At 45.1% G+C, this 22,054-nt stretch overlaps 1 protein-coding gene across 1 annotated transcript in view; it reads left to right on the top strand.

The window, feature by feature from the left end:
• Window positions 1-22,054, top strand: part of LOC309559885 (carboxyl-terminal PDZ ligand of neuronal nitric oxide synthase protein-like) — a 217,694-nt gene that overhangs the window by 23,696 nt on the left and 171,944 nt on the right. The window contains exon 2 of the mRNA XM_082263318.1: window positions 20,172-20,243. Within this exon, the coding sequence (XP_082119444.1) occupies window positions 20,172-20,243 (72 nt within the window). The remainder of the gene's footprint in view (window positions 1-20,171; window positions 20,244-22,054) is intronic.

Below are 22,054 nucleotides of genomic sequence, written 5' to 3'. Positions count from 1 at the left end.
CAGTCTCTGGAGCAGCTGGAGGCATCCCTTCGCTCAGCGGAGGAATTATATGTAGCGGCCCCTGATGCGGCATGTTATTCATCCTTCCAACGTGCGTTGCGGGAGCTCTCGGTTTACAGGGCTGCTGCCACGGAGAAGTCCCTTCTCTCGACAGCTCAACGGATTTTTGAACATGGGGACAAAAATGGCCGTCTGTTGGCCTGGTTGTCGAGGGAACAGACTCCGGTCACGCATATAGGTCGGATCTGGTCCCCTTTGGGCGACATGGTATCTGATGTTTCTGATGTAAATTCTTGTTTTCTAGATTATTATCGGACGCTATACACCTCTAGGGTGAACTATGCTGATGATGATTTGGAGAGTTATCTGGATGGTGTCTCCCTCCCGGAGTTGGATGCGGAGACTAGGGCACGCTTGGATAAACCCATCACCTTGGAGGAGGTTCAGATGGCGTTGTCGAGGATGCAGCCTGGCAAGGCTCCGGGCCCAGATGGTATCCCAGTAGAATTTTATTCTACGTTCCAGGAACCCCTGGCGCCTCGCCTGGTGGATCTCTTGACTAAGTTTGCGGACCTGGGTGCCTTGCCGGACTCTTTCTCCGAGGCCCTCATAGTGCTCATCCTTAAGCCTGGTAAGGACCCGGAGGACTGCTCCTCGTATCGCCCTATATCCTTACTGAACGCTGATGCCAAGCTTCTGGCCAAGGTCTTGGCCATTCGTTTGTCCTCGGTCATTGAGGACCTTGTGCATGTGGATCAGACTGGTTTTATGCCGGGGAAGGGGACGGACATTAATCTCCGTCGTCTTCACCTCAACCTTTCTGCTCCCCATCTCAATCCTGGGCAGCGGGTGGTGGCCTCTCTGGATGCGGAGAAGGCTTTTGATTCGGTCGAGTGGCCGTATCTCTGGTCGGTGCTCCGTCGCTTCGGGTTTGGTCCTCGCTTTCTGGGTTGGTTGCGCCTGTTCTATCGACGACCGTCGGCTCGGGTCCGCACGAATGGCGTCGCCTCTGCGGCCTTCCCTCTGGGCAGGGGGACGAGGCAGGGCTGCCCGCTTTCCCCTGGGCTATTTGCCCTGGCTTTGGAGCCGCTGGCGGCCCTGGTTCGCTCCTCGGAGGATGTTCGCGGTTGGAGGCTGGGCTCCCTAGAGGAGAAGGTGTCCCTCTACGCCGATGACACCTTGCTGTATCTGGCGGATGCGTCCTCGTCCCTGCAGGCCGCTCTGGCCATTTTCGAATCATTTGGCAGGTTTTCGGGGATATGTATTAATTGGTCCAAATCGGTGCTGTTCCCCCTCGATTCGGATGCGCGGGCCTTGGCGGCCCCTTCTCCTTTGATGTGGGTGGACGAATTTAAATATCTGGGGATCCGGATTACCAAGAACAGTGGCGACTATCTCTCCCGCAACGTTACCCCTATATTGGACCGTCTTCGCGACCGCTGCGCAGGTTGGGGATCTCTACCATTGAACCTACTGGGCCGTATTAATATCGTTAAGATGATTTTTTTGCCGAAATTCCTGTATGTATTTCGCCAGTCCCCGGTGTGGATCCCGGCCGGCTTTTTTCGTGACCTCGACGCTTGCGTCGGCTCCTTTTTATGGGCTGGTTCGCATCCCCGGTTGGCGCGGTCTACATTACAACTGCCAGTGTCGTCGGGGGGTTTAGCTCTTCCTCATTTTAAGCTTTACTTTTGGGCGGCAGTCCTGGTCACTGTCCATTGTCCGTCGGGCACTCGCGATCGTCCGTTACACCGGAAGAAAGGCAGGCGGCTAATGTAAACAAAGCCGCCTGTCATTCTTCCCTGTGTAAGAATGGAGATCACACGGTTCTACTATGTAGGACCGTTGATCTCTGTTCTTACACTAGTAGCCACATCCAATCACAGTTAGAAGCACGCCCCTAGGGACACACTTAACCCCTCCCTCTCAAAAAAAGTTAACCCCTTCACTGCCAGTGTCATTTTTACAGTAACAGTGCATATGTATAGCACTGATTACTGTAGTAATGTCACTGGTAACCCCAAAAGTGTCAAAAATGTCAGTCAAGGGTCCGATCTGTCCGCCGAAATGTCGCAGTCCCGCAAAAAAATCGCAGATCGCCGCCATTACTCGTTAAAAAAAAATGACAAAAATCTTTCCCTTAGTAAACGCAATAACATTTGCGCAAACCAATCAAAATACGCTTTTTGCGATTTATTTTTTTTTTTTTTTACCAAACATATGTAGCATAAAACAAATTGGCCTAAAATGTTAAATTTTGTTTCTTACATTTTTTTTTGGGGAATTTCATATTAAAAAAATGTGAAAAATATTGTTATTTTTGCAAAATTGATGCTCTTTTTTTGTTTATAGCGCATGATCAAAAAAAAAAAAAATCGCACAGGTGATCAAATACCACCAAAAGAAAGCTCTGTTTGTGGGAAAAAAAGGACGTCAAATTTGTTTAGGTACAGCGTCACACGACTGCGCAATTGTCCGTTAAAGTCACGCAGTGCCAAATCGCAAAATAGGCCCTGGTCAGGAAGGGGGTAAAATCTTCCGGGGCTTAAGTGGTTAAGGGTCTGTACAGTGGGGTCTGCACCTGGGGAGCAACAGTTGAAGGGCCACAAGTTTATTGCAACCAGGAAAGGGGTGCTGCTTGGTCCTACGAGGTGAGGAGGAAAAGAAAGGGAGGGAATCAAATTTATGAGTTAGTTCCTGCAGGTGGGGTATGGGCGGAGCATACCCAGTGGTAGGCTGACATGCAGCTGTCAGGAAAATAAATTAATTTTATTATTTATACCTTTAAAAAAGAGCCAGGGCCTATTCAATCCACAGGTTTAAGTCAAAGAGTGATTTATTTATTAAGCATTAAGGAGTTCTTCCTACGATCCCATTGGTAGGGCAATATAATAAATGTGGGCTTTTGGGTTTTACACCGCTTTAAGTAAATCTGTTGCTTTGGTTGCCATGACAAAATGGTGTCCAGCTCTGTCTGATTTGGTTTCCCTGTCATCCCTATTTATCCTTGCTGTCCGTATAGTGTGTGTGTGTATATTGTGTATTACAATGTACCTTGCTAGGCAGCAGAGCTGAAGGGCGCACAGCGTCCTCGCTGGCAGAGCCTCCATGATGGATGTACAAGTGATGTCGCCTCTGCATGCCATAATTCTATTTCTGTCTCCGATTTGTATTTTTCTTTTCAGTCTCCAATGTTCTACATGAAAGCCGATCAATGCGCAATTTAATTTCTCCACGTCTGGCAAGATGAGTCTTTCTATGATGGAAAAACATGTCCAGATGTTCCAATGTGAAGCCAGAAATATATTAATTAGCTGAAGATGATTCTAGACTTGGCTTGATCTCCTCCTTGTTATCCTGTGTTCTTAAACTTTACCATAAATTATTTTACAGATTCAGCAAGCTCTTTCTACTGCCCCTGGATCCTCCTGCCCCCTTGGCAGGGTTGAATTTAACCCTTTCAATTTGCAAATACCCAAATGGGAGCAACAACATACACTGATTAGCATTGTTAACCCCTTTGTGCCTCAGGTGAGGTCATGGTTTCAGGCAGCACTCCCTGTTCTTACATGATCACTATCAAATAACAATGATCAATAGCTGAATCAAAGGACAAGGTCCTTAGTAAGAGACTAGTCACGTGTTTACACATTTTCCTGCAGGAAGTCATCATCAGGAGCGAAGAACAGTTATGTATGCAGCACCCCCTTATCCCATAGAGGCCATTATAGACCCCCAGAAGTCAGGTCTGTTAGCATTTCACCAAAGAGTAGAGTCATATGGTGTTCTAAATGGATGGATACCATCCAACAGTTTAAGACTTCTGAACAGTGTTTTGGCCCAATAAACTGGGAGAGAGGTAGTGTACAACATACCCAGAGAACAAAAAAAAAAAAAAGCCTACATATAGTCATATAGAGAGAAGACCTTTTAAAGTAGAACTATCTGCATCCCAATGGGGAGATTTCACTTCATTCCCTGTCCCATTGCCAAAACAGGAAGTAAGAGGAAATTCCTTCAAACTAAGGGAATTTCTTGGTCACCAGAACTAGTGTCCCTATTAGATTTCCCCTCCATTACTGTTCTGGGGAAAACCCTAATTTTGTGATTTTCTCTTACTTTTAATAATAATGGTAAACAGGACAAAAAGTGAGAGCGCCAAAGGTGGCAAAAAAAACCCGGTAGGTGTTCTAATCCATCTCCACTCTGTCCAAAATTAAAGAAAAAAGTTTTGCCTTTAGTTCTACTTTAAGGCCGGCAGCTACTATGCTAACCTACAGCAGCTACCACACCAATGCTCCCAGCCACTGTTTACAGTGCCTTGCGAAAAAGTATTCAGCCCCCTTGAACTTTTCGACCTTTTGCCACATTTCAGGCTTCCAACATAAAGATATAAAACTGTAATTTTTTGTGAAGAATCAACAACAAGTGGGACACAATCATGAAGCGGAACGAAATTTATTGGATATTTCAAACTTTTTCAACAAATAAAAAAACTGAAAATTGAGCGTGCAAAATTATTCAGCCCCCTTAACTTAAGACTTTGTAGCGCCACCTTTTGCTGCGATTACAGCTATAAGTCGCTTGGGGTATGTCTCTATCAGTTTTGCACATCGAGAGACTGAAATTTTTCCCCATTCCTCCCTACAAAACAGCTCGAGCTCAGTGAGGTTGGATGGAGAGCGTTTGTGAACAGCAGTTTTCGGTTCTTTCCACAGATTCTCGATTGGATTCAGGTCTGGACTTTGACTTGGCCATTCTAACACCTGGATATGTTTATTTGTGAACCATTCCATTGTAGATTTTGCTTTATGTTTTGGATCATTGTCTTGTTGAAAGACAAATCTCCGTCCCAGTCTCAGGTCTTTTGCAGGGTTTTCTTCCAGAATGGTCCTGTATTCGGCCCCATCCATTTTAACCATATTCCCTGTCCCTGCTGAAGAAAAGCAGGCCCAAATCATGATGCTGCCACCACCATGTTTGACAGTGGGGATGGTGTGTTCAGGGTGATGAGCTGTACGTTTTGCATTGTTGCCAAAAATTTTGATTTTGGTTTCATCTGACCAGAGCATCTTCTTCCACATGTTTGGTGTGTCTCCCAGGTGGCTTGTGGCAAACTTTAAACAACACTTTTTATGGATATCTTTAAGAAATGGCTTTCTTGCCACTCTTCCATAGAGGCCAGATTTGTGCAGTATACGACTGATTGTTTTCCTATGGACAGAGTCTCCCACCTGAGCTGTAGATCTCTGCAGTTCATCCAGAGTGATCATGGGCCTCTTGGCTGCATGCATCTCTGATCAGTCTTCTCCTTTGTATGAGCTGAAAGTTTAGAGGGACGGCCAGGTCTTCGTAGATTTGCAGTGGTCTGATACTCCTTCCATTTCAATATTATCGCTTGTACAGTGCTCCTTGGGATTTTTAAAGCTTGGGGAATCTTTTTGTATCCAAATCCGGCTTTAAACTTCTCCACAACAGTATCTCGGACCTGCCTGGTGTGTTCCTTGTTCTTCATGATGCTCTCTGCGCTTTAAACGGACCTCTGAGACTATCACAGTGCAGGTGCATTAATTTATACGGAGACTTGATTACACACAGGTGGATTGTCATCATTAGTCATTTAGGTCAACATTGGATCATTCAGAGATCCTCACTGCACTTCTGGAGAGAGTTTGCTGCACTGATAAAGGGGCTGAATAATTTTGCACGCCCAATTTTTCAGTTTTTTATTTGTTAACAAAGTCTGAAATATCCAATACATTTTGTTCCACTTCATGATTGTGTCCCACTTGTTGTTTCTTCACAAAAAATTACAGTTTTATATCTTTATGTTTGAAGCCTGAAATGTGGCAAAAGGTCGAAAAGTTCAAGGGGGCCAAATACTTTTGCAAGGCACTGTACATAAGACTTGCCTCATGCTACTACTGTAGTAATCTTCTCTGAACTAGCTGTTGGAATATTGGGGGCTCAGTCTTTTACAAGTAGCAAAGTAGACATGGCTGCAGAATGAATAGGGTCTTTGAGCCTTTTATTTGTACAAATGGAGCAGAGGAGGCACAGGGATCCATGGCAAGAAGGACTGTGGAGTTCATAGGAGGCACAGGGATCCATGGCAAGGAGGACTGTGGAGTTCATAGGAGGCACAGGGATCCATGGCAAGGAGGACTGCGAAGTTCATAGGAGGCACAGGGATCCATGGCAAGGAGGACTGCGAAGTTCATAGGAGGCACAGGGATCCATGGCAAGGAGGACTGTGGAGTTCATAGGAGGCAAAGGGATCCATGGCAAGGAGGACTGTGGAGTTCATAGGAGGCACAGGGATCCATGGCAAGGAGGACTGTGGAGTTCATAGGAGGCACAGGGATCCATGGAAAGGAGGACTGTGGAGTTCATAGGAGGCACAGGGATCCATGGCAAGGAGGACTGTGGAGTTCATAGGAGGCACAGGGATCCATGGCAAGGAGGACTGTGGAGTTCATAGGAGGCACAGGGATCCATGGCAAGGAGGACTGCAGAGTTCAGAGGTGGAAGGGCTTCATGTGCTGTGTCTGTCCCCTTCAGTGCAGTCACTCAGAAGCACATCCTTTTGTCTCCAGCATTGTTGGATATCAGTGGGAGGGGCTAGATGCCTGACAGCGCTGCTTAGGAATCACTGCACTGATTTTATTGGGGCAAGGGACTGTGTGCACATGGTCCTTCTGGGAAGTTGGCAAGCTATAATAATAAATTTTGGTGAGACTACTTCTTTAAGGGATTAAAACAGTAACAAACTCAAAAGCAAGCCTTGTGTTATATTGTAGGTTATAATTTCTTAGATATGATGGCTGCATTAGTTATAATTTTTTAAGCTTTCTTCTTTTCATTTGTTTTTTTTAAAAGAACAAGCTCTCCTACACAATGAATCCGATACAGAGATGAGACAAACCATTTAACCATTTAACATTATCTGGGGTGCTTACAATGATCAGCTTTTATTTACAACGTATTCAGGTATAACCTTTATCCCAAAAGGAAAAAAAATGTTTTTGCGGTAACTGCAGTTAGAAGTGGAGTTTGGCTTCAGTTTGTTAGGCAGGCCATAGACGATTCGAATTACGTACGATTTATCGTTCGATAAACGAAAGCGGCACTCGTGCACATCATCGAGTGTACCATCAATGTGAGCCGAAAATCGTACGACAAAACACTATTTTTTGTGCCTTTTAACCACATCTCTACCGGACACACTCCCTACTGTTCTGTGTTTTGTTAGGCGAAATCATACAACTCCCCCACTAATGATACGAAATTCGGCCGATTTTCGCAAAAAAAACCAACATGTTGGATATGTGAATTTTTGCTGTCGTACGAAAATCGAACGTTTTACATACCACACTAACGATACGAAAATCATTCGATAACACTGCCATTTACGATTTTCGAACGAAATTCGAATCGTCTATGGCCTGCTTTAGTGTATCAAAATCTGCTAGTACATCGAACACTCCCTTCCCCCTAGACTGACAATGCTGCTGTCCAAAGGTGCCCCCTGTGCTCCTTAATCCAGAGTGATGGCACTAATACTGGAGCTGTGTTACTAGCCAGATCACTACGTAAAAAATCGAGGGGGGGGGGACCTAAAAAAAAGAAAGAAGAAAACTAATGCAGACACCACATCTAATGCTTGGGAAGCTGCAGTATATTGCAACTTTGGTTTTGAGTTTAATACTGCTTTAATGCTTAAGTAGCACCACTCCCTTGGGAGCTGCTGATTACGGGTTCCCCTGCGTTACCATTAGCAACAGCATGACAGTTCAACTTTTTCCAAGTTATTTTTGGCTCAGTCAGGAAACAGTCCAGTAGCGTTGTTTTTTTGTGTTTTTTTTTGTGTTTTATTGTCTCTTTACCTCAGACAGTTCATTTTTTACTAGTAGCTCCCTGCTACTGACAAGGTGGATGGGAGAAGGGAATGAGTGGGATACTCCAACTTATATAACTATGCACAATTGGCTGGGATGACTGATAAATGCTGAGTGCGGCTAGGCCGCTGCTTCACCTTGTCAGTAGCAGGGAGCTACTAGTAAAAAATGAACTGTCTGAGGTAAACTGTACTGTACTGCAGAACAATCTTCAGGGCCCTTCCTGGCACCCCCTTTGTTCCTATTCTTCAGGGTCAACTACACGGCACCCCTTTTACTGTTACACTTCCTGTGTGAGCTAGCTCCTTGATCCCCTGACTTCTGTGGAGTGGTCCCCCTTCCTGGGCCAGACCCTTTGGCAGGTCCCTCAGTACTTACGGACACTGTTTTTCCCAAGAGACTCTGCCAGCAGCTCCACTTTCAGCACTCTGGATCCTCTGCAGCTCAGCTCCACACCTGGTTCACTAGGCCAACCGCCTAAGACCACCTTCCTCACACTCTGCAAGTGGAGAGACAGCCGTCCACCTCCTCCTGGGACTCTGCTTCCCGCCAAAGACGCCCTGTCACATGTCCTCTTCTTATTTATGGTCAATCCCAGGATGCATTGCAGGAATGCCCTCCCACTGGGACTGCCATAAAACATGATGTGTCACTGGCTAAGTTTCCTCCACTGTCTAACAAGCTCCCTTATTGGATACAGTGGGGACACTCCCTCAGACCCAGTGCATCACACCTGGAAACATGTGACAGGCAAACTAATAGATCAGGCTCCCCTGATAAGCAGAAGGAGCAAATAGATGCTTTTTCCTAGCACCTACCTAGGAGGGTGCAACACTTCGCATCGCATCCGCACAACAGGATGTTCACACTGCCATATGCGATACGCTGGGGGTGTCAATTCAAAGTTAACGACCCCCACAGATCAGATCCCATATCGCAGTGCGATCTGAAAGTTTGCACAGAATCGGATCGCACTAGTGTGGACCACCATGCGATCCAATTCTGCTGCGGACCAAAAAAAGGGTCCTATGCGTGTTTCAGTGCGATTGCGGTGCAAATTTGCACCGCACAGAGATCGCATGTCATTTTAGGAGCAGTGCGCTCCGAATTACATGTGATCTCTGTGATCGCATGAATGGAACACTGATGTGTGTAGCGCTACAACCCACAGCAAGTGACCAGATGTTGCCTTTCAGTAATCAGATGATGCACATTTGTTCTGATAAATGACTCTGATGTCATTATTGGTGATAAATGTTTTGGCTATATATAAACTTTAATTGCTTCTTTTCAGCAGATAGACATGGGCTATTTCAGTGCATTCTGCTGAAAGCTTCCCAAGTACTGAATGGGTATAACAACATGATTGGTTTCAGGATTATATTTAGAAAAACTGCACCGCCAACATCCCTTTAGGTGTGCTGCCTTGTACCCAAGTATTTTACCAAGCATGATACATTTGAGGCTTATGTAAATGTGCATTACAGAATTCTGCGACCCTCAGAAGCAGCTAAAGCTGCATTCACACCTTCATGTTTCCTAAACGCAAAAACAAAACCAGCAAATGTGCATTTTGCTGTGACTTTTGGAAATGGGCTGCAATTGTGGGTTGCATTTGCGGTGCCATTATTTGCTCATGGCACCCTAAGCATGGGTAGTGGATGCATGTTTTGCCAGGCTACAAACACGCACTGAAAAACTGGCCGACACTCCACAACTGAAAAGGTTATGGAGCTACTTTTGGGGGGTATGTCACATGTAGGGCAGCTCATTCAAGTGAATACGTTAAAACGACTTAAGTTGTGAGCGGGAATGTGCATTTCTGCTGTGCTCAGGTGTGAAACTGGCCCTAAAACAGAGTTCAGCCGTTTTGTGTTTATTAAAAGTCAGAAGCTACAAAAAAAGTGTAGCTGCTGACTTTTAATAATCACACACTCACCTGTCCCAGGATCCAGGGATGTCGCCGGCAGGAGCCTCAGTTCTCTCCCTGTTCCCCCTGTGGCGCCAGCATCTCTAGTGTGGGCACACGGATGTGACAGGTTGAGGCTTCACAGCTGGGTGCGCATTTTGTCCTGCGCTTCTTTAGTGGCTGGGCAAACTTCTGGGACCTGTGACGTGTCCCAGAAGATTGCAGGGAGGGGGAGAGGAAAACTTCTGCCAAAGTGGGAGCAGGCACCTGTCAAGGGTAGGTAACCGCTCCCTTCCAAAAAAATGACATGATAAATGTGCCATGTCAGGGGGTCAGGAGCACTTAATGTGGAAGTTCCATTTTTGGGGTGGAACTTCCCTTTAAAGAGCAGGGGGCTGAGAAGATAGGAAGATAAATGTGAACATGTTGGCAGTTGTAGCAAATGTTATTGTTCAGATTTGCATCCTACAACGGTCGTCTTGTGATGCAAGTTTGAATTTGCCTCGCAGGGCCCCTTGCAGAGAGGAGGAGGGCTGCTCAGAGCCGGCCAGATTACTGAACAGACAAAGCTGCCATTGACTAGTCTGCTGGCAGAAGATTGTCATTGTGAGCCATTCTGCTATTATGTTCCCTCCAGGATTTGTGGGACAAAGGACATTCTAGTAATGGGGAGGGCAGTGGTTGGGATTGGGGGATGTCAGATGTTTTTCTACCCCATCCTGATGACACGAATCAGTAGAGAGAGAGAGGGGCACTATGTGTATGTATGGACAGACGGATGTTTAATATGACACTAAATCATATCCTTAGTCTCCAATAATAATCCATACACATCCACTACTTAATGGCCTCGAATTAATTTTTTCATGAAACTGTTTATTATTGTGTTTTTCTGCTTCCTTTTAAGAATCTCATCTGTGAGCTCCCGAACCTCTCCTTTTACCTCTCACTTCTCTTTGTTTGGAATGAGCAGTGCTGTGGTCATGTGTGCTTTTCTATGCACACTACAAAGCCCACAGTTCATCTCTGGAGTGAATAATAAGGCTGTTCCGCAAACTCTCCTAGAAGCCTTTCCTCCTGGCAGCAGCATTTTGGCAGAAAAAAGCCTGATGCTCGGAGCTTATACAGGTGTCAAGCTCTTGGGCATTAATTCAATTTATTGGCTAGAATAAATAATTTATTCTAGCCATGGAAATTACTAAATGCTCAAGCACTAGCTTTTAGGCGCCTTTAGTAGCTTCTAGCAGCTTTTAATGGCGTGAAGTGTTTTTTCTGCTGCTCCTGGACGCACTTGCAGTGGGTTTTTTTTTTCTCCTGCTTTTAAAAGCTCCTGCCACTAAAAGTTTCTAAGAGCCTATGTGTGCATGGACACCTAGAATAGCATGCAGAGACCGTTTTAAGCTGTAAATAAAAAAAAAAAAAAAAATTAAAAACAAAACTGCTAAAAGCAGTAGAAAAAACACCCTGTCTGTGTGCATAGGGCCTTAAGGGTGGATATATTTCTACATACAATGGGATCATAGAGAGTGAACTTCACCCTCTAACACTCAAGTCGGATCACAGTGGTAAAAAAAAAAAAAAAAAAAAGAATCCTAAGGAGAGTAATAGATGGTACTTTATAATGTTTAACCACTTCCATACAGAGCAGTTACACCCCCTTCCTGCCCAGACCAATTTTCAGCTTTTGGCGCTCTCACACTTTGAATGATAATTAAAGCGTAGTCCTACAACGCTGAATGATAATTAAACGCTGTACCAAATCAAATTTTTTTATCATTTTTTTTTTCACACAAATAGAGCTTTCTTTTGGTAGTATTTAATCACCACTGGGTTTTTTATTTTTTGCGATATAAGTGAAAAAAGAGTGAAAATTTCGAAAAAAACACATTTTGCTTTAGTTTCTATTATAAAAAATTGCAAATAAGTAATTTTTTTTTCATAAGTTTGGGCAAAAATTTATACTTCTACATATCTTTGGTAAAAATAACCCAAATTAGTGGTTATTATTTAGTCTGTGTGAAAGTTATAGATTCTACAAGCTATGGTGCCAATCATTAAACATTGATCGCACCTGATGTACCGATGGCCTATCTCATTTCTTGAGGCCCTGAAATGTCAGTACAGTACAAATACCCCCCAAATTACCCATTTTTGGAAAGTAGACATTCCAGAGTATTTAGTAAGAGACATGGTGAGTTTTTTGAAGTTGTAATTTTTTCCCACAATTCTTGGGAAAATTATTTTAAAATATTTTTTTTTTTTTTTTACACAAAATTGTAAATTGTCATAATTACAAGTTATTTCTTACACGCAGTATATGCATACTTGCAATTACACCCCAAAATACATTATGCTACTCATCCTGAGTATGACGATATGATCCCACATGTGTGAGACTTTAGCCCCGTACACACGTACCGATTGTTGGCCGTAAATATTCGGCCGACGACCGATCGGCCGATTGTAGGCTTGTTAGTATGATGCTTCCGACAGCGCATTTTCGGCCGAACAGAATCTGTCGTGCAGGCATTAAAATGTTTGTTGGCCAACACCAGAACGCCCGATTGTTCGCCAGTCAGTACAGATTTCGGCCGACAGACAGCAGATTTGCAAGACTGGGCATGCTCAGAAAAGAAAAAAGACAAGGAAAGTTAACCATCACATGACATCACTTCTGCAGTCGGCTGTTGTTGGCCGACAAAATTCGTGTGCAGTCTTTTGCAGTTTTCAACAGACACGACAGCCCTGGACAAAAGACGGCTGATCGTTCGGCCGACGATCAGTACGTGTGTACGGCGCATTTTACACACAGCCTGGCCACACACAGAGGCCCAACATTCATGGAGCAACGTCAGGTGTTCTAGGAGCATAAATTACACATATAATTTCCTAACGACCAATCACATTTTTGAAGGCCCTGGACCACCAGGACAATGGAATTACCCACAAAATGACCCCATTTTGGAAAGCAAACACCCCAATGTATATTCTATGAGGCATAATGAGCCCTTTGAACATGTAATTTTTTTCCACAAGTTTTTGGAAAATGTGGAAAGAAAATGAAAACGCTTTTTTTTTTTTTTTTTTTTTTTTTTTTTACACAAAATTTTCAATTTATAAGATATTTCTAACACATAGCATGTACATAGCAAAAATGACACCCAAAATACATTCTACTACTCCTCCTGAGTATAGCCATACCACATGTGTGGGACTTTGTCACAGCATAACCACATACAGAGGCCCAACATGCAAGGAGCACCGTCAGGTGTTCTAGGAGCTTAAATTACACATATAATTTCATTACAACCTATCACACTTTTGAAGGCCCTGGAACCCCAGGACAATGGAAACCCCCATAAAATGACCCCATTTTGGAAAGCAAACACCCCAACACATAATCTAGGAGGCATGGGATGCAGATAGGTACTCTGATGGGCTGCAGACAGGTACTCGGGTACACTGATCGGCTTCAGAAATGTACTCGGGTACTCTGATGAGCTTCACAGAGGTACTTGGGTATTCTGATGGGCTAGAGACAGGTACTCAGGTAATTTGATGGGGTGCAGATAGGTACTCGGGCACTCTGGGCTGGAGACAGGTACTCGGGTACTCTGGCCACAGGTACTCAAGTACCCCAGTACCTGTCATCAGAGTACCCCAGTACCTGTCACCAGCCCATCAGAGTACCCGAGTACCGGTCATCAGAGTACCTGATGGGCTGGTGACAGGTACTCGGGTACTTTGATGGGCTGGTGACAGGTACTTTGATGGGCTAGTGACAGGTCCTCTTTATTGGGGGGTGGCAATCAGTGTGTTTTGGGGTGCACTGTAATCGGTAACTAGCTGTTACCACAATCTCCTCCTCAAACAGGATCAGTGTGTGAGGAGGAGAACACGGTGACAGCTAGTTACTGTGTTCTCTGTTGACATTCTGTGACCGGCCGATCTAGGTAAAGAGCCAATTTCATTGGCTCTTTACCTAGATCGGGATGGGCTCTGTCCAAGGGACGAGCCTTGTTCACTATCGCCTCACATTGAGGAAAGAACGGTCGGCTCGTGCTGGAGCCGCTCATGTGATCGGCTGTCATTGACACAGCAGATCACGTGGTAAACAGTCAATTTCATTGGCTGTTTACCTTGATCGGGGATGGGCTCAGTCCAAAGGAACGAGCCTCATCCGTGATCGGTGTGCGCAGTAGCAGTCATATGACGGCGGCCCGGATCGAGAAGCACTTCCTGCCGCCGTCATTTTACAATGACGCAGTATGGAAGTGGTTAAAGAGCAAAGCAGCAAGGATGCAGTATCAGTGTATAGCAGGGGTGTCAAACTCTATTTCATCTCGGGCCGCATCAGCATTATGGTTGCCCTCAAAGGGCCTGGTTATATCTGTAGGATTAGATGTCCAGAGCACCCCACACCCCCTTACACAATTACATGGGATGTCAGGAAGTCAAGAGTCACCCACCCTTCCTTTTTTACAAAATTCAAGATAGTTCGTTCAGACTATTAGGAGTTTGCTAGAAATAATTGAAGTACAATGTGGAAATGGATATATGATTTTACATTTTGATCATAGATGCTCCTTTAAACAAACAACTTTGCACCAGGTTCTAGGGATCGACCGCTTATCGGCAAGGCCGATATATCGAGGGCCGATATGCACTTTCCCCGATATATCGGAATCGGCCCCGGATATATTGTCGTGACATCATTGCGTATGCGCCACGCGCCTCTGCGCACTGGGACAGCTTCTGCCTTCTTAGGCCGCCTCCCTCAGCCTCGTCTGGAGTTGGGAGTCTTGGGACAGTGAGTGCACACAGTGTGTTTAACACGGCTGCCACATACATACACCCACCCACAGCTGCCCGGTGCCAGCCAGCCACCCACCACACAGGGTGCCAACCAGCCACTAACCAAAGGGTGCCAGCCAGCCACCCACCACAGGGTGCCAGCCAGCCACAGCAGGGTGCCAGCCGCCACCCATCGACCCACAACAGGGTGCCAGCAGCCAGCCACCCACCCCACAACAGGATTCCAGCAAGCCAGCCCCCCACAGGGTGACACCAAGCCAGCCCCCCACCACAGTGTTCCAGCAAGCCAGCCACCCACAACAGGGTGACACCCAGCCAGCCACCAACCACAATGTTTCAGCAAGCCAGCCACCCACAACAGTGTTCCAGCAAGCCAGCCACCCAAAACAGGGTGACACCAAGCCAGTCACCCACTACAGTGTTCCAGCAAGCCAGCCACCCACAACAGGGTGACACCAAGCCAGCCAACCACAACAGGGTGCCAGCAAGCCACCCATACTGCCAGGCATCACCCCCTGACCCACAACAGGGTGCCAGCCAGCCACCCACATTGCCAGGCATCAGCCACCGACCCGCAACAGGGTGACAGCCAGCCACCCACACTGCCAGGCGTCAGCCACTGACCCACAACAGGGTGCCAGCAGCCAGCCACCCCACAACAGGGAGCCAGCATGCAACCCACAGCAGGACAGGGTGGCAGCAGCCAGCCAGCCATTTTTTTTAAACCTCATTGTCTCTTTCAAATTGCAATGGAGATGGATGAAGACAGAAAAAGTAAAAGTGTGGTCTGGGACTATTTATCGTCTCAACCATATCCAGGAAAAGCAGCAGTGTGCAACACATGCATAAACAATATAAGCATGGGATTAGTAACTGCAAAAAACAAAAATACGTCAAATCTTTGGGCCCATCTAAGAGTTCATCATATTGAATTATATCATGTAGCACAGAAAAAACAAAATGAATATCAATGTGATTTTGAAATACCTCCTCCACTATCCCAGGGCAAGGCAACAATAACAGATATGTTTCTGAAAAAAAACAGGTGTCACTGTCCTAGATTCAGATGGAAGATCCCAACTGCTGGACAGAGTAATCAGAGATGATGGTCACTGATAACCAGCCATTTACAATGGTGTCTGACTCAGGATTGAAGCAGTTGATGTCCATACTTGAGCCAAGGTACACACTGAAGGGTGAGAAGTATTATCGAAAACCAAAATGCTGGGAAAGATTCACCAAAAGGTCGTTGAGAAAGTAAAGGCTATGCTGCAACCAGAGAATGCTGGCAACTTACTCTCATTCACGACTGACTGCTAGTCAGGAGGAGACCAGAGTTACTAATAATTCTTACATGCCACTTCATTGACAGCAGATAGACAAAAAGGCAATTGGTCTTGAATACAAAAGTGATGCAAGGATCCCACATTGGGGAGTACAGTAGAGAAATGTTTCTAGGCATGCTTGAAGAATGGGGAATCACCAAAGACCGAGTGATGCTTGTGCTCCTTCGAGACAGCAGAGCAAACATGCGGAAAGGAATGAGGCTTGTTGACATGTCCGACCTCAGTGTCATGGCACACAACACCCTCCAACTTTCAAATTCTGGTCTGTCAAGCTAGAGAACTTTAAAATATGTTTTGAGAAGCGTGAAGAGATTAAAAATTTAGTGCTGGCAAGTCTTTTGAATCCTCGATAAAAGAACCATGCTTTCTCTTCTGATGTATTAGCCAAGGCAAAACAATGGCTGACCGAAGATATTCAACAGGAGGTGCAGGAGATTCCTGCCGAAAAGACAAGTCCAGAACAGCATTTTTATAATCTAAAAGAGCAGCATGCTGCAAAAACAGAAAAATGTCCAAAAAGACGACAATGAACAGAAGAGAATCTTCTTCATCGTGGTCAAATTGATCACAACATTTTCAGTGTTTTATTGTGGCCTCTTCTGAATCTGCAATAATTAGCCTGGATGATGAACTTCATCTCTATTTGAAGGAACCGGTAATTGACAGAAGAAGTGGTGATCCTCTTCAGTGGTGGAAAGAAAGTGTGGCACACTAAAAAAAACTTGCTTCTCATGCTAGAAGATACCTTTTTCTGCTCCTCCTTCTTCGGTACCAAGTGAGCGAGTTTTTAGTGAAGTGGCAGCAATTTATAAAAAAAACAGAAGCCGTTTAACTGGTGAACATGCTGAAATGTTATGTTTCTGCAGTATAATGTTGTTCTACTTAACTGGGAATATTGAAAGTGTAGTAGTGTAGTACTAGTGTCCACTCCAATCCATTCCACTGGCTAGCTTTTTTTTTTTTTTTTTTTTTTTTTAAATCAGATGTTTTTTATTGAATTTTTAACATTGCATTACAAAACAACACCGAAACAAAAAGAAACAGTAACATGCAATAGAGCAACAACAGTACAATACGCATTCCAATACATTATGTGAGCAGGGACAGCATCAGAAATATATAATTAGGATATAGAACCCAGCACATACAGAGCATGTGCCCCGTAGCTTTCAGTATATCCCTGCTCCTCGGGTATAATATGAAAATCCTATCAATAGCGCTAGAGTGCCCCACAGGATAAGATGAGTCAGATTTCCGCCCCCAGGGGAGAGTCCCCCCGCCCCCCCCCCCCGGGCACAGAAAGCAGGCCCGAGGCCCCGGCCAACAGGGGTGATGCTACCGCCAACAACAACAACAAAAGGGGGAAAGGAGAAGGGGAAAAAAAAACCCCTCGATTTGTTAAAATGTCTGGTGAACTGCCTATCCACATCGCTCCAGTCGAAGTGCTCTCCTAGAGCAACCATCAAGCATTAGGTGGCTATCAATCGAGGCTTCCCCCAACTTGCCCGGGTAACTTAAGAGAGTAGCTAAACTCAACAGAGACATACTACGTAGATGTGTTGACCCCTCCCATGATCCTGTTTGTGACTAAGTGAAGGGGAGCCAGGCCCGGAACATCCAGCCACGGACCCCATATGCGGTCAAACTTCAGAGCATTTCCTCTATGTTTATAAGTAAGATTTTCCCTATCCAGGAGTACTTTAACTTCTGCTGTCCATTCATTATGGGTAGGTGCAAGTGGGGAAATCCATTTTCTCGCAATCAATTTTCTGGCAAGAAAAAGAACCTGAAGAACCGCCATGTGGACCTCGGGAGGGTAGAGCTCTTCATCCAACCATCCCAGGATACACAGTTTTGGGTCCAAAGATAGAGTCAATTTCCATATCGCATTAATGGATTGCAAAACTGCATGCCAATATCGGTGCAACTTCAGGCACCTCCAGAGCATATGCAGGAGAGTGCCCGTGTGGGCCTTGCAGCGGGGGCAAAGGGGAGAGTCCCTCCTCTGCCAGCAATGCAGACGCAGTGGGGTCCTATACGTGCCTGTGCAGGATAAATAGTTGCGTAAATTTTTGAGAAGAGGACAACGATACCTTGAGCACATTGTCAAGGATACCTATCCACTCCCACTGGCTAGCTTTTGTCTAGCTTTTATTCTAGCAGTTTTGCACTGACTGCAAAAAAGCTAGACAGGGGATTGGAGTCAGTGGACTACTGCTGCAGTAGTACACCACTCACTGCTGCAATAATTTTAAATCACTACTGCAGTGCAGTCACTGTAGTAGTGATTTAAAATATTTGCAGTGAGTACAACTGCAACAGTAGTCCACTGACTCCTCCAATCCACTGTCTAGCTGTCTGTTGTTATCTAGCTTTTTTTTCTCTCAGTTTAATTTGCACTGACTGCAGTGTTAGAAATATTAATAAACAAACATTAACATGTTCAGTAACAGATTTCTGTCGAAAATTTGTGTTTATTTTGCAAAACTTTAAATGTTCAAAATATCAGCCAATACCGATATGCAATGGCCACAATATCGGTATCGGCAACGAAAAAACGATATCGGGCGATCCCTACCAGGATCACTGTATTGACCAATTTATTTATTTCTACAAGGTGATCATAAGGATGCACCGATATTGGTATCAACGCCGATACCAGGCATTAGAGCGAGTATCGGCACTCTCCCAGATGCTCCTGATACTGAAACTGATACTTTGTGGTGCTGAAAACTGAACAGATTGATATTAGGTAAATAGATCACAACCCCATGCAGGGAGATGGTAGTGTGCCAGTGAAGCATTGACTCACGGGTTCCATAGTTGACTCTGATATACCTGGTGGAGTGAACGGCTGCCTCTAACCAAAGAGCTCTTGGGGGCGGGTAGTGAGCTGATGAATCACGGATCATTTGGTTCTCCCTCGTTGGTTGCCTACACAGTACTGTCTCCATAGTGGAGCACTTCTGCCCCCTCCTGGCATTTCCCCCAGCCGGCGGTGACGAGCCCTTACCGCATTTTTGGGTGCGCTGGCTGTTGCTGGCTCCGTCCATCGATCTGGCATCCATTGGGCTCGCCGCCCGTTCCTAGGGGCTTCAGGGTTCGAGGCATTTGTTCACTTCACCAGGCTCAGCAGAGTCAACTATGGAATCCGTGAGTCACAGTGCTTCACTGGCACACTACCATCTCCCTGCATGGGCTTGTGATCTATTTACCTAATGTCATCAGTCTATTCAGTATTCCAATAAATGATTGCCCACTCACTGATAGAAAACCTGATTGGTCATTGTTTAGCCTTGAGATTTTTTTGTTGTCTCACCCCTCATGTATGGTACTGCTTTGGGACGTCCCAGTGGTTCCCGAGTCCTGGAGAGTTTTGTCCGTCAATGAATGAAAGAGAAAATTGGATTTTTGCGTTAATTTACGGACACAGCACCCACCCCATTATGGAGTTGTAATACTTCTGACACTGCTTGTTACTAAACTGAGAAACTATAGCAGAGAGAGGGAGTATACTACCAGGGACTGCCTAGTGTCCTACTCCTGTAGGGAGCAGTATAACCAAATGGTTCCAGAATCCTAGAGAGCTGTGTCCGTCAATGAACGCATTTAAATGGATTTTACTGTAAGTCAAAAATCACATTTCTTTTCTGTAGTTTTAAAACCTTTAGCGTACTACCCTAACTGGATGTAAATTGAAAGGCTTGTTTATGCAGGTGCCAGTATCGAGAAGCTTTTGGTAAATCTAAAGGAGATTGTATAAAATGATTGTAATGTGTGGGCAGCTTCGGTCTTTTTAGATCTATTTAGTAGGGATGAACCGGTATATCGGAAGCTGAAAATGATCAGCCAAAAATAGGGTTATCTCCGTTTTGTCGATAGAAATAAGAAAGGGCGCCGATAATGATATGCTGCATCTCATCGACTTCAATGCAAAATTGGCCTCTATTGACTTCAATGTAAAATTGCCCCCCATTGACTTCAATGCAAAAATGCCAGCCACATTTAATTAAGTTTAAAAAGTATTTTTAAAAATACTGTCCATTTTGGTTTAAGTTTTGGTCAAATGCATCCTGAGTTTTTGCTTTCGGTCCAGAATTTGAATTTTGTTGCACCACTACTATTTAGTTCCCCATGGCAGGATTTCTATGAGACCTTCATTGCAGATCAGAATCCTTACTCACTATCTGTATCTCTTTCCAGTATATTGGCAGCCTGGATGTGCCGAGACCGAACAGCCGGGTGGAAATTGTGGCAGCAATGAGAAGGATAAGGGTAAGATTTCTATTTTCTTCCAGGAAACCTAATGTTGCCATGCAGGCCTGAAAGATGGATACTGTTTGTAAGTTGTATATTTGATAGTGGCTGAGATTTTTTCTTAGTCATTATGTTTGGGCCTGAATGGTCATGCAGTGCCATGGTGCCCAACCAGTGGTAGTTATTATCTGGACTTCAGTGCCCAGCTCTGCAGCCATTGTTTTCCCTAACGAGGTGCCCAGTAGAGAGAAGTTTGGGCATTTTTTGAGCTCACCTCTATCGGAACATGAAAGTTGTGCTTTTTTTGTAGTCCAATCCGATACGGGCCAGGTCATTCACCTTCCCAAAACACAGGTAAAACAAAGGGGCGGGAGGCTGATAATGTCAGTGCCTTTATATAGACACAGGCCTATATTTACATATTTGTACATGTCTAAATATGGGTATATGTCCATATAATGGCACTGACATCATCAGCATTCCTTTGTACAAGCATCCCTCTGTACAACAAGGTACAACCCTTTGTTGTACATATGCTTTGGAGCAGTGAGTGACCCAACCTAACTCCCCCCCCCCCCCCCCCATTTCCTGTTGAAGGTTAAACAGCACAGTGCTTGTGCTGTCTAAACTGCCCCTCTGGAAACTGTAAAAAACCTGGCAGATCCTGCCACTTCCTGTGTCCCCCTCTCTCTGCTGACCACAATAATGACTAAAGAGCCCTGACCACCGTAGTCATTCTGCGTGCCTCCAACATCCGTAGCTCTCCTCTTTTCTCTCCCCCTTCCTCCCCTCCCTGCCTGCCAGCTCCGTGTGTCTGTGTTTCTGACTCTGGCTCTCACCCCCCCTGCTGCTGGTAATAAACCAGTCAAATGTCACTGCCAGCCCCTCTCTGTGAAGCTCCCATCCTGCACTGTATAACTGCTTGTAAGAAGCGATGCCTCTAAATACCTTTTTGAGAAGTGTTTTTAGGTCTGTCACGTGACTCCCGGCTACAATCCAGGGCTACAGCAGGAGGAGCCGAGCGAAAAGCTCGGCGGTCACGTGACACCAGGCTGAAGTCAGAGGGAGAGCTCGGCTCCCCCTGCTGTAGCCCTGGATTTTGTTATCAGAGCGGCTGGGAGTCACGTGACAGACCTAAAGACACATCTCAAAAAGGTATTTAGAGGCATTGTTTCATACAAACAGTTATACAATGCAGGATAGGAGAGTAAAAGAGAGAGGCTGGCAGCAAGGCAATAGTTTAGGGTTAAAACCCTTTAAGTTTTGATAGAGGTAAGGTTAAAGGACGCCCAAGTTCATCTCTAGTGCCAAGTCCAAACCAGTAAAGAAAAAATATTCAATACACATGTTTATGCTACTCTGTTTCCCAGGAAATATGCCCTACCCCGAAAATAAGACCAGGCATGATTTTCAGGGATGGATGAAATCTGCAATATAATCCCTACCCCAAAAAATAAGCTATAGTTATAAAAATAGTTATAGTGCTTGTAAAAACATGTAATCCGCTTTTTAAAAAGATTTTATAATGTGCAGTGTCTCCTTTGTGGAAGATAACTTATTTACAGTGCCGCTGGGTGCTCAGGTGACCCGCCAGGGATCTTCTCCTCTCCTCCCTCTACAGTGCTTGGAGGGGGGCTGATGTTAGCGGGCATCTTGGCCCCTCCCTTTGCAGTATTTGGAGCAGGGAAGAAGAGCTCCAGCGGGTCACAAAGAGTACACAGCGGCCCCGCAAATAAGGTATTTTCCACAGTAAAGTTACCAAAGGAGGCACATTATATAATCTTTTTACAAGATGGATTACATAATTTTACAAGGACTTTAACCAATGT

This window comes from Pelophylax lessonae (genome assembly GCF_965119305.1).
Source record: "Pelophylax lessonae genome assembly, chromosome: 7".
Classification (NCBI taxonomy): Eukaryota; Metazoa; Chordata; class Amphibia; order Anura; family Ranidae; genus Pelophylax; species Pelophylax lessonae.
This window is presented reverse-complemented; position numbering and strand designations above follow the sequence as displayed.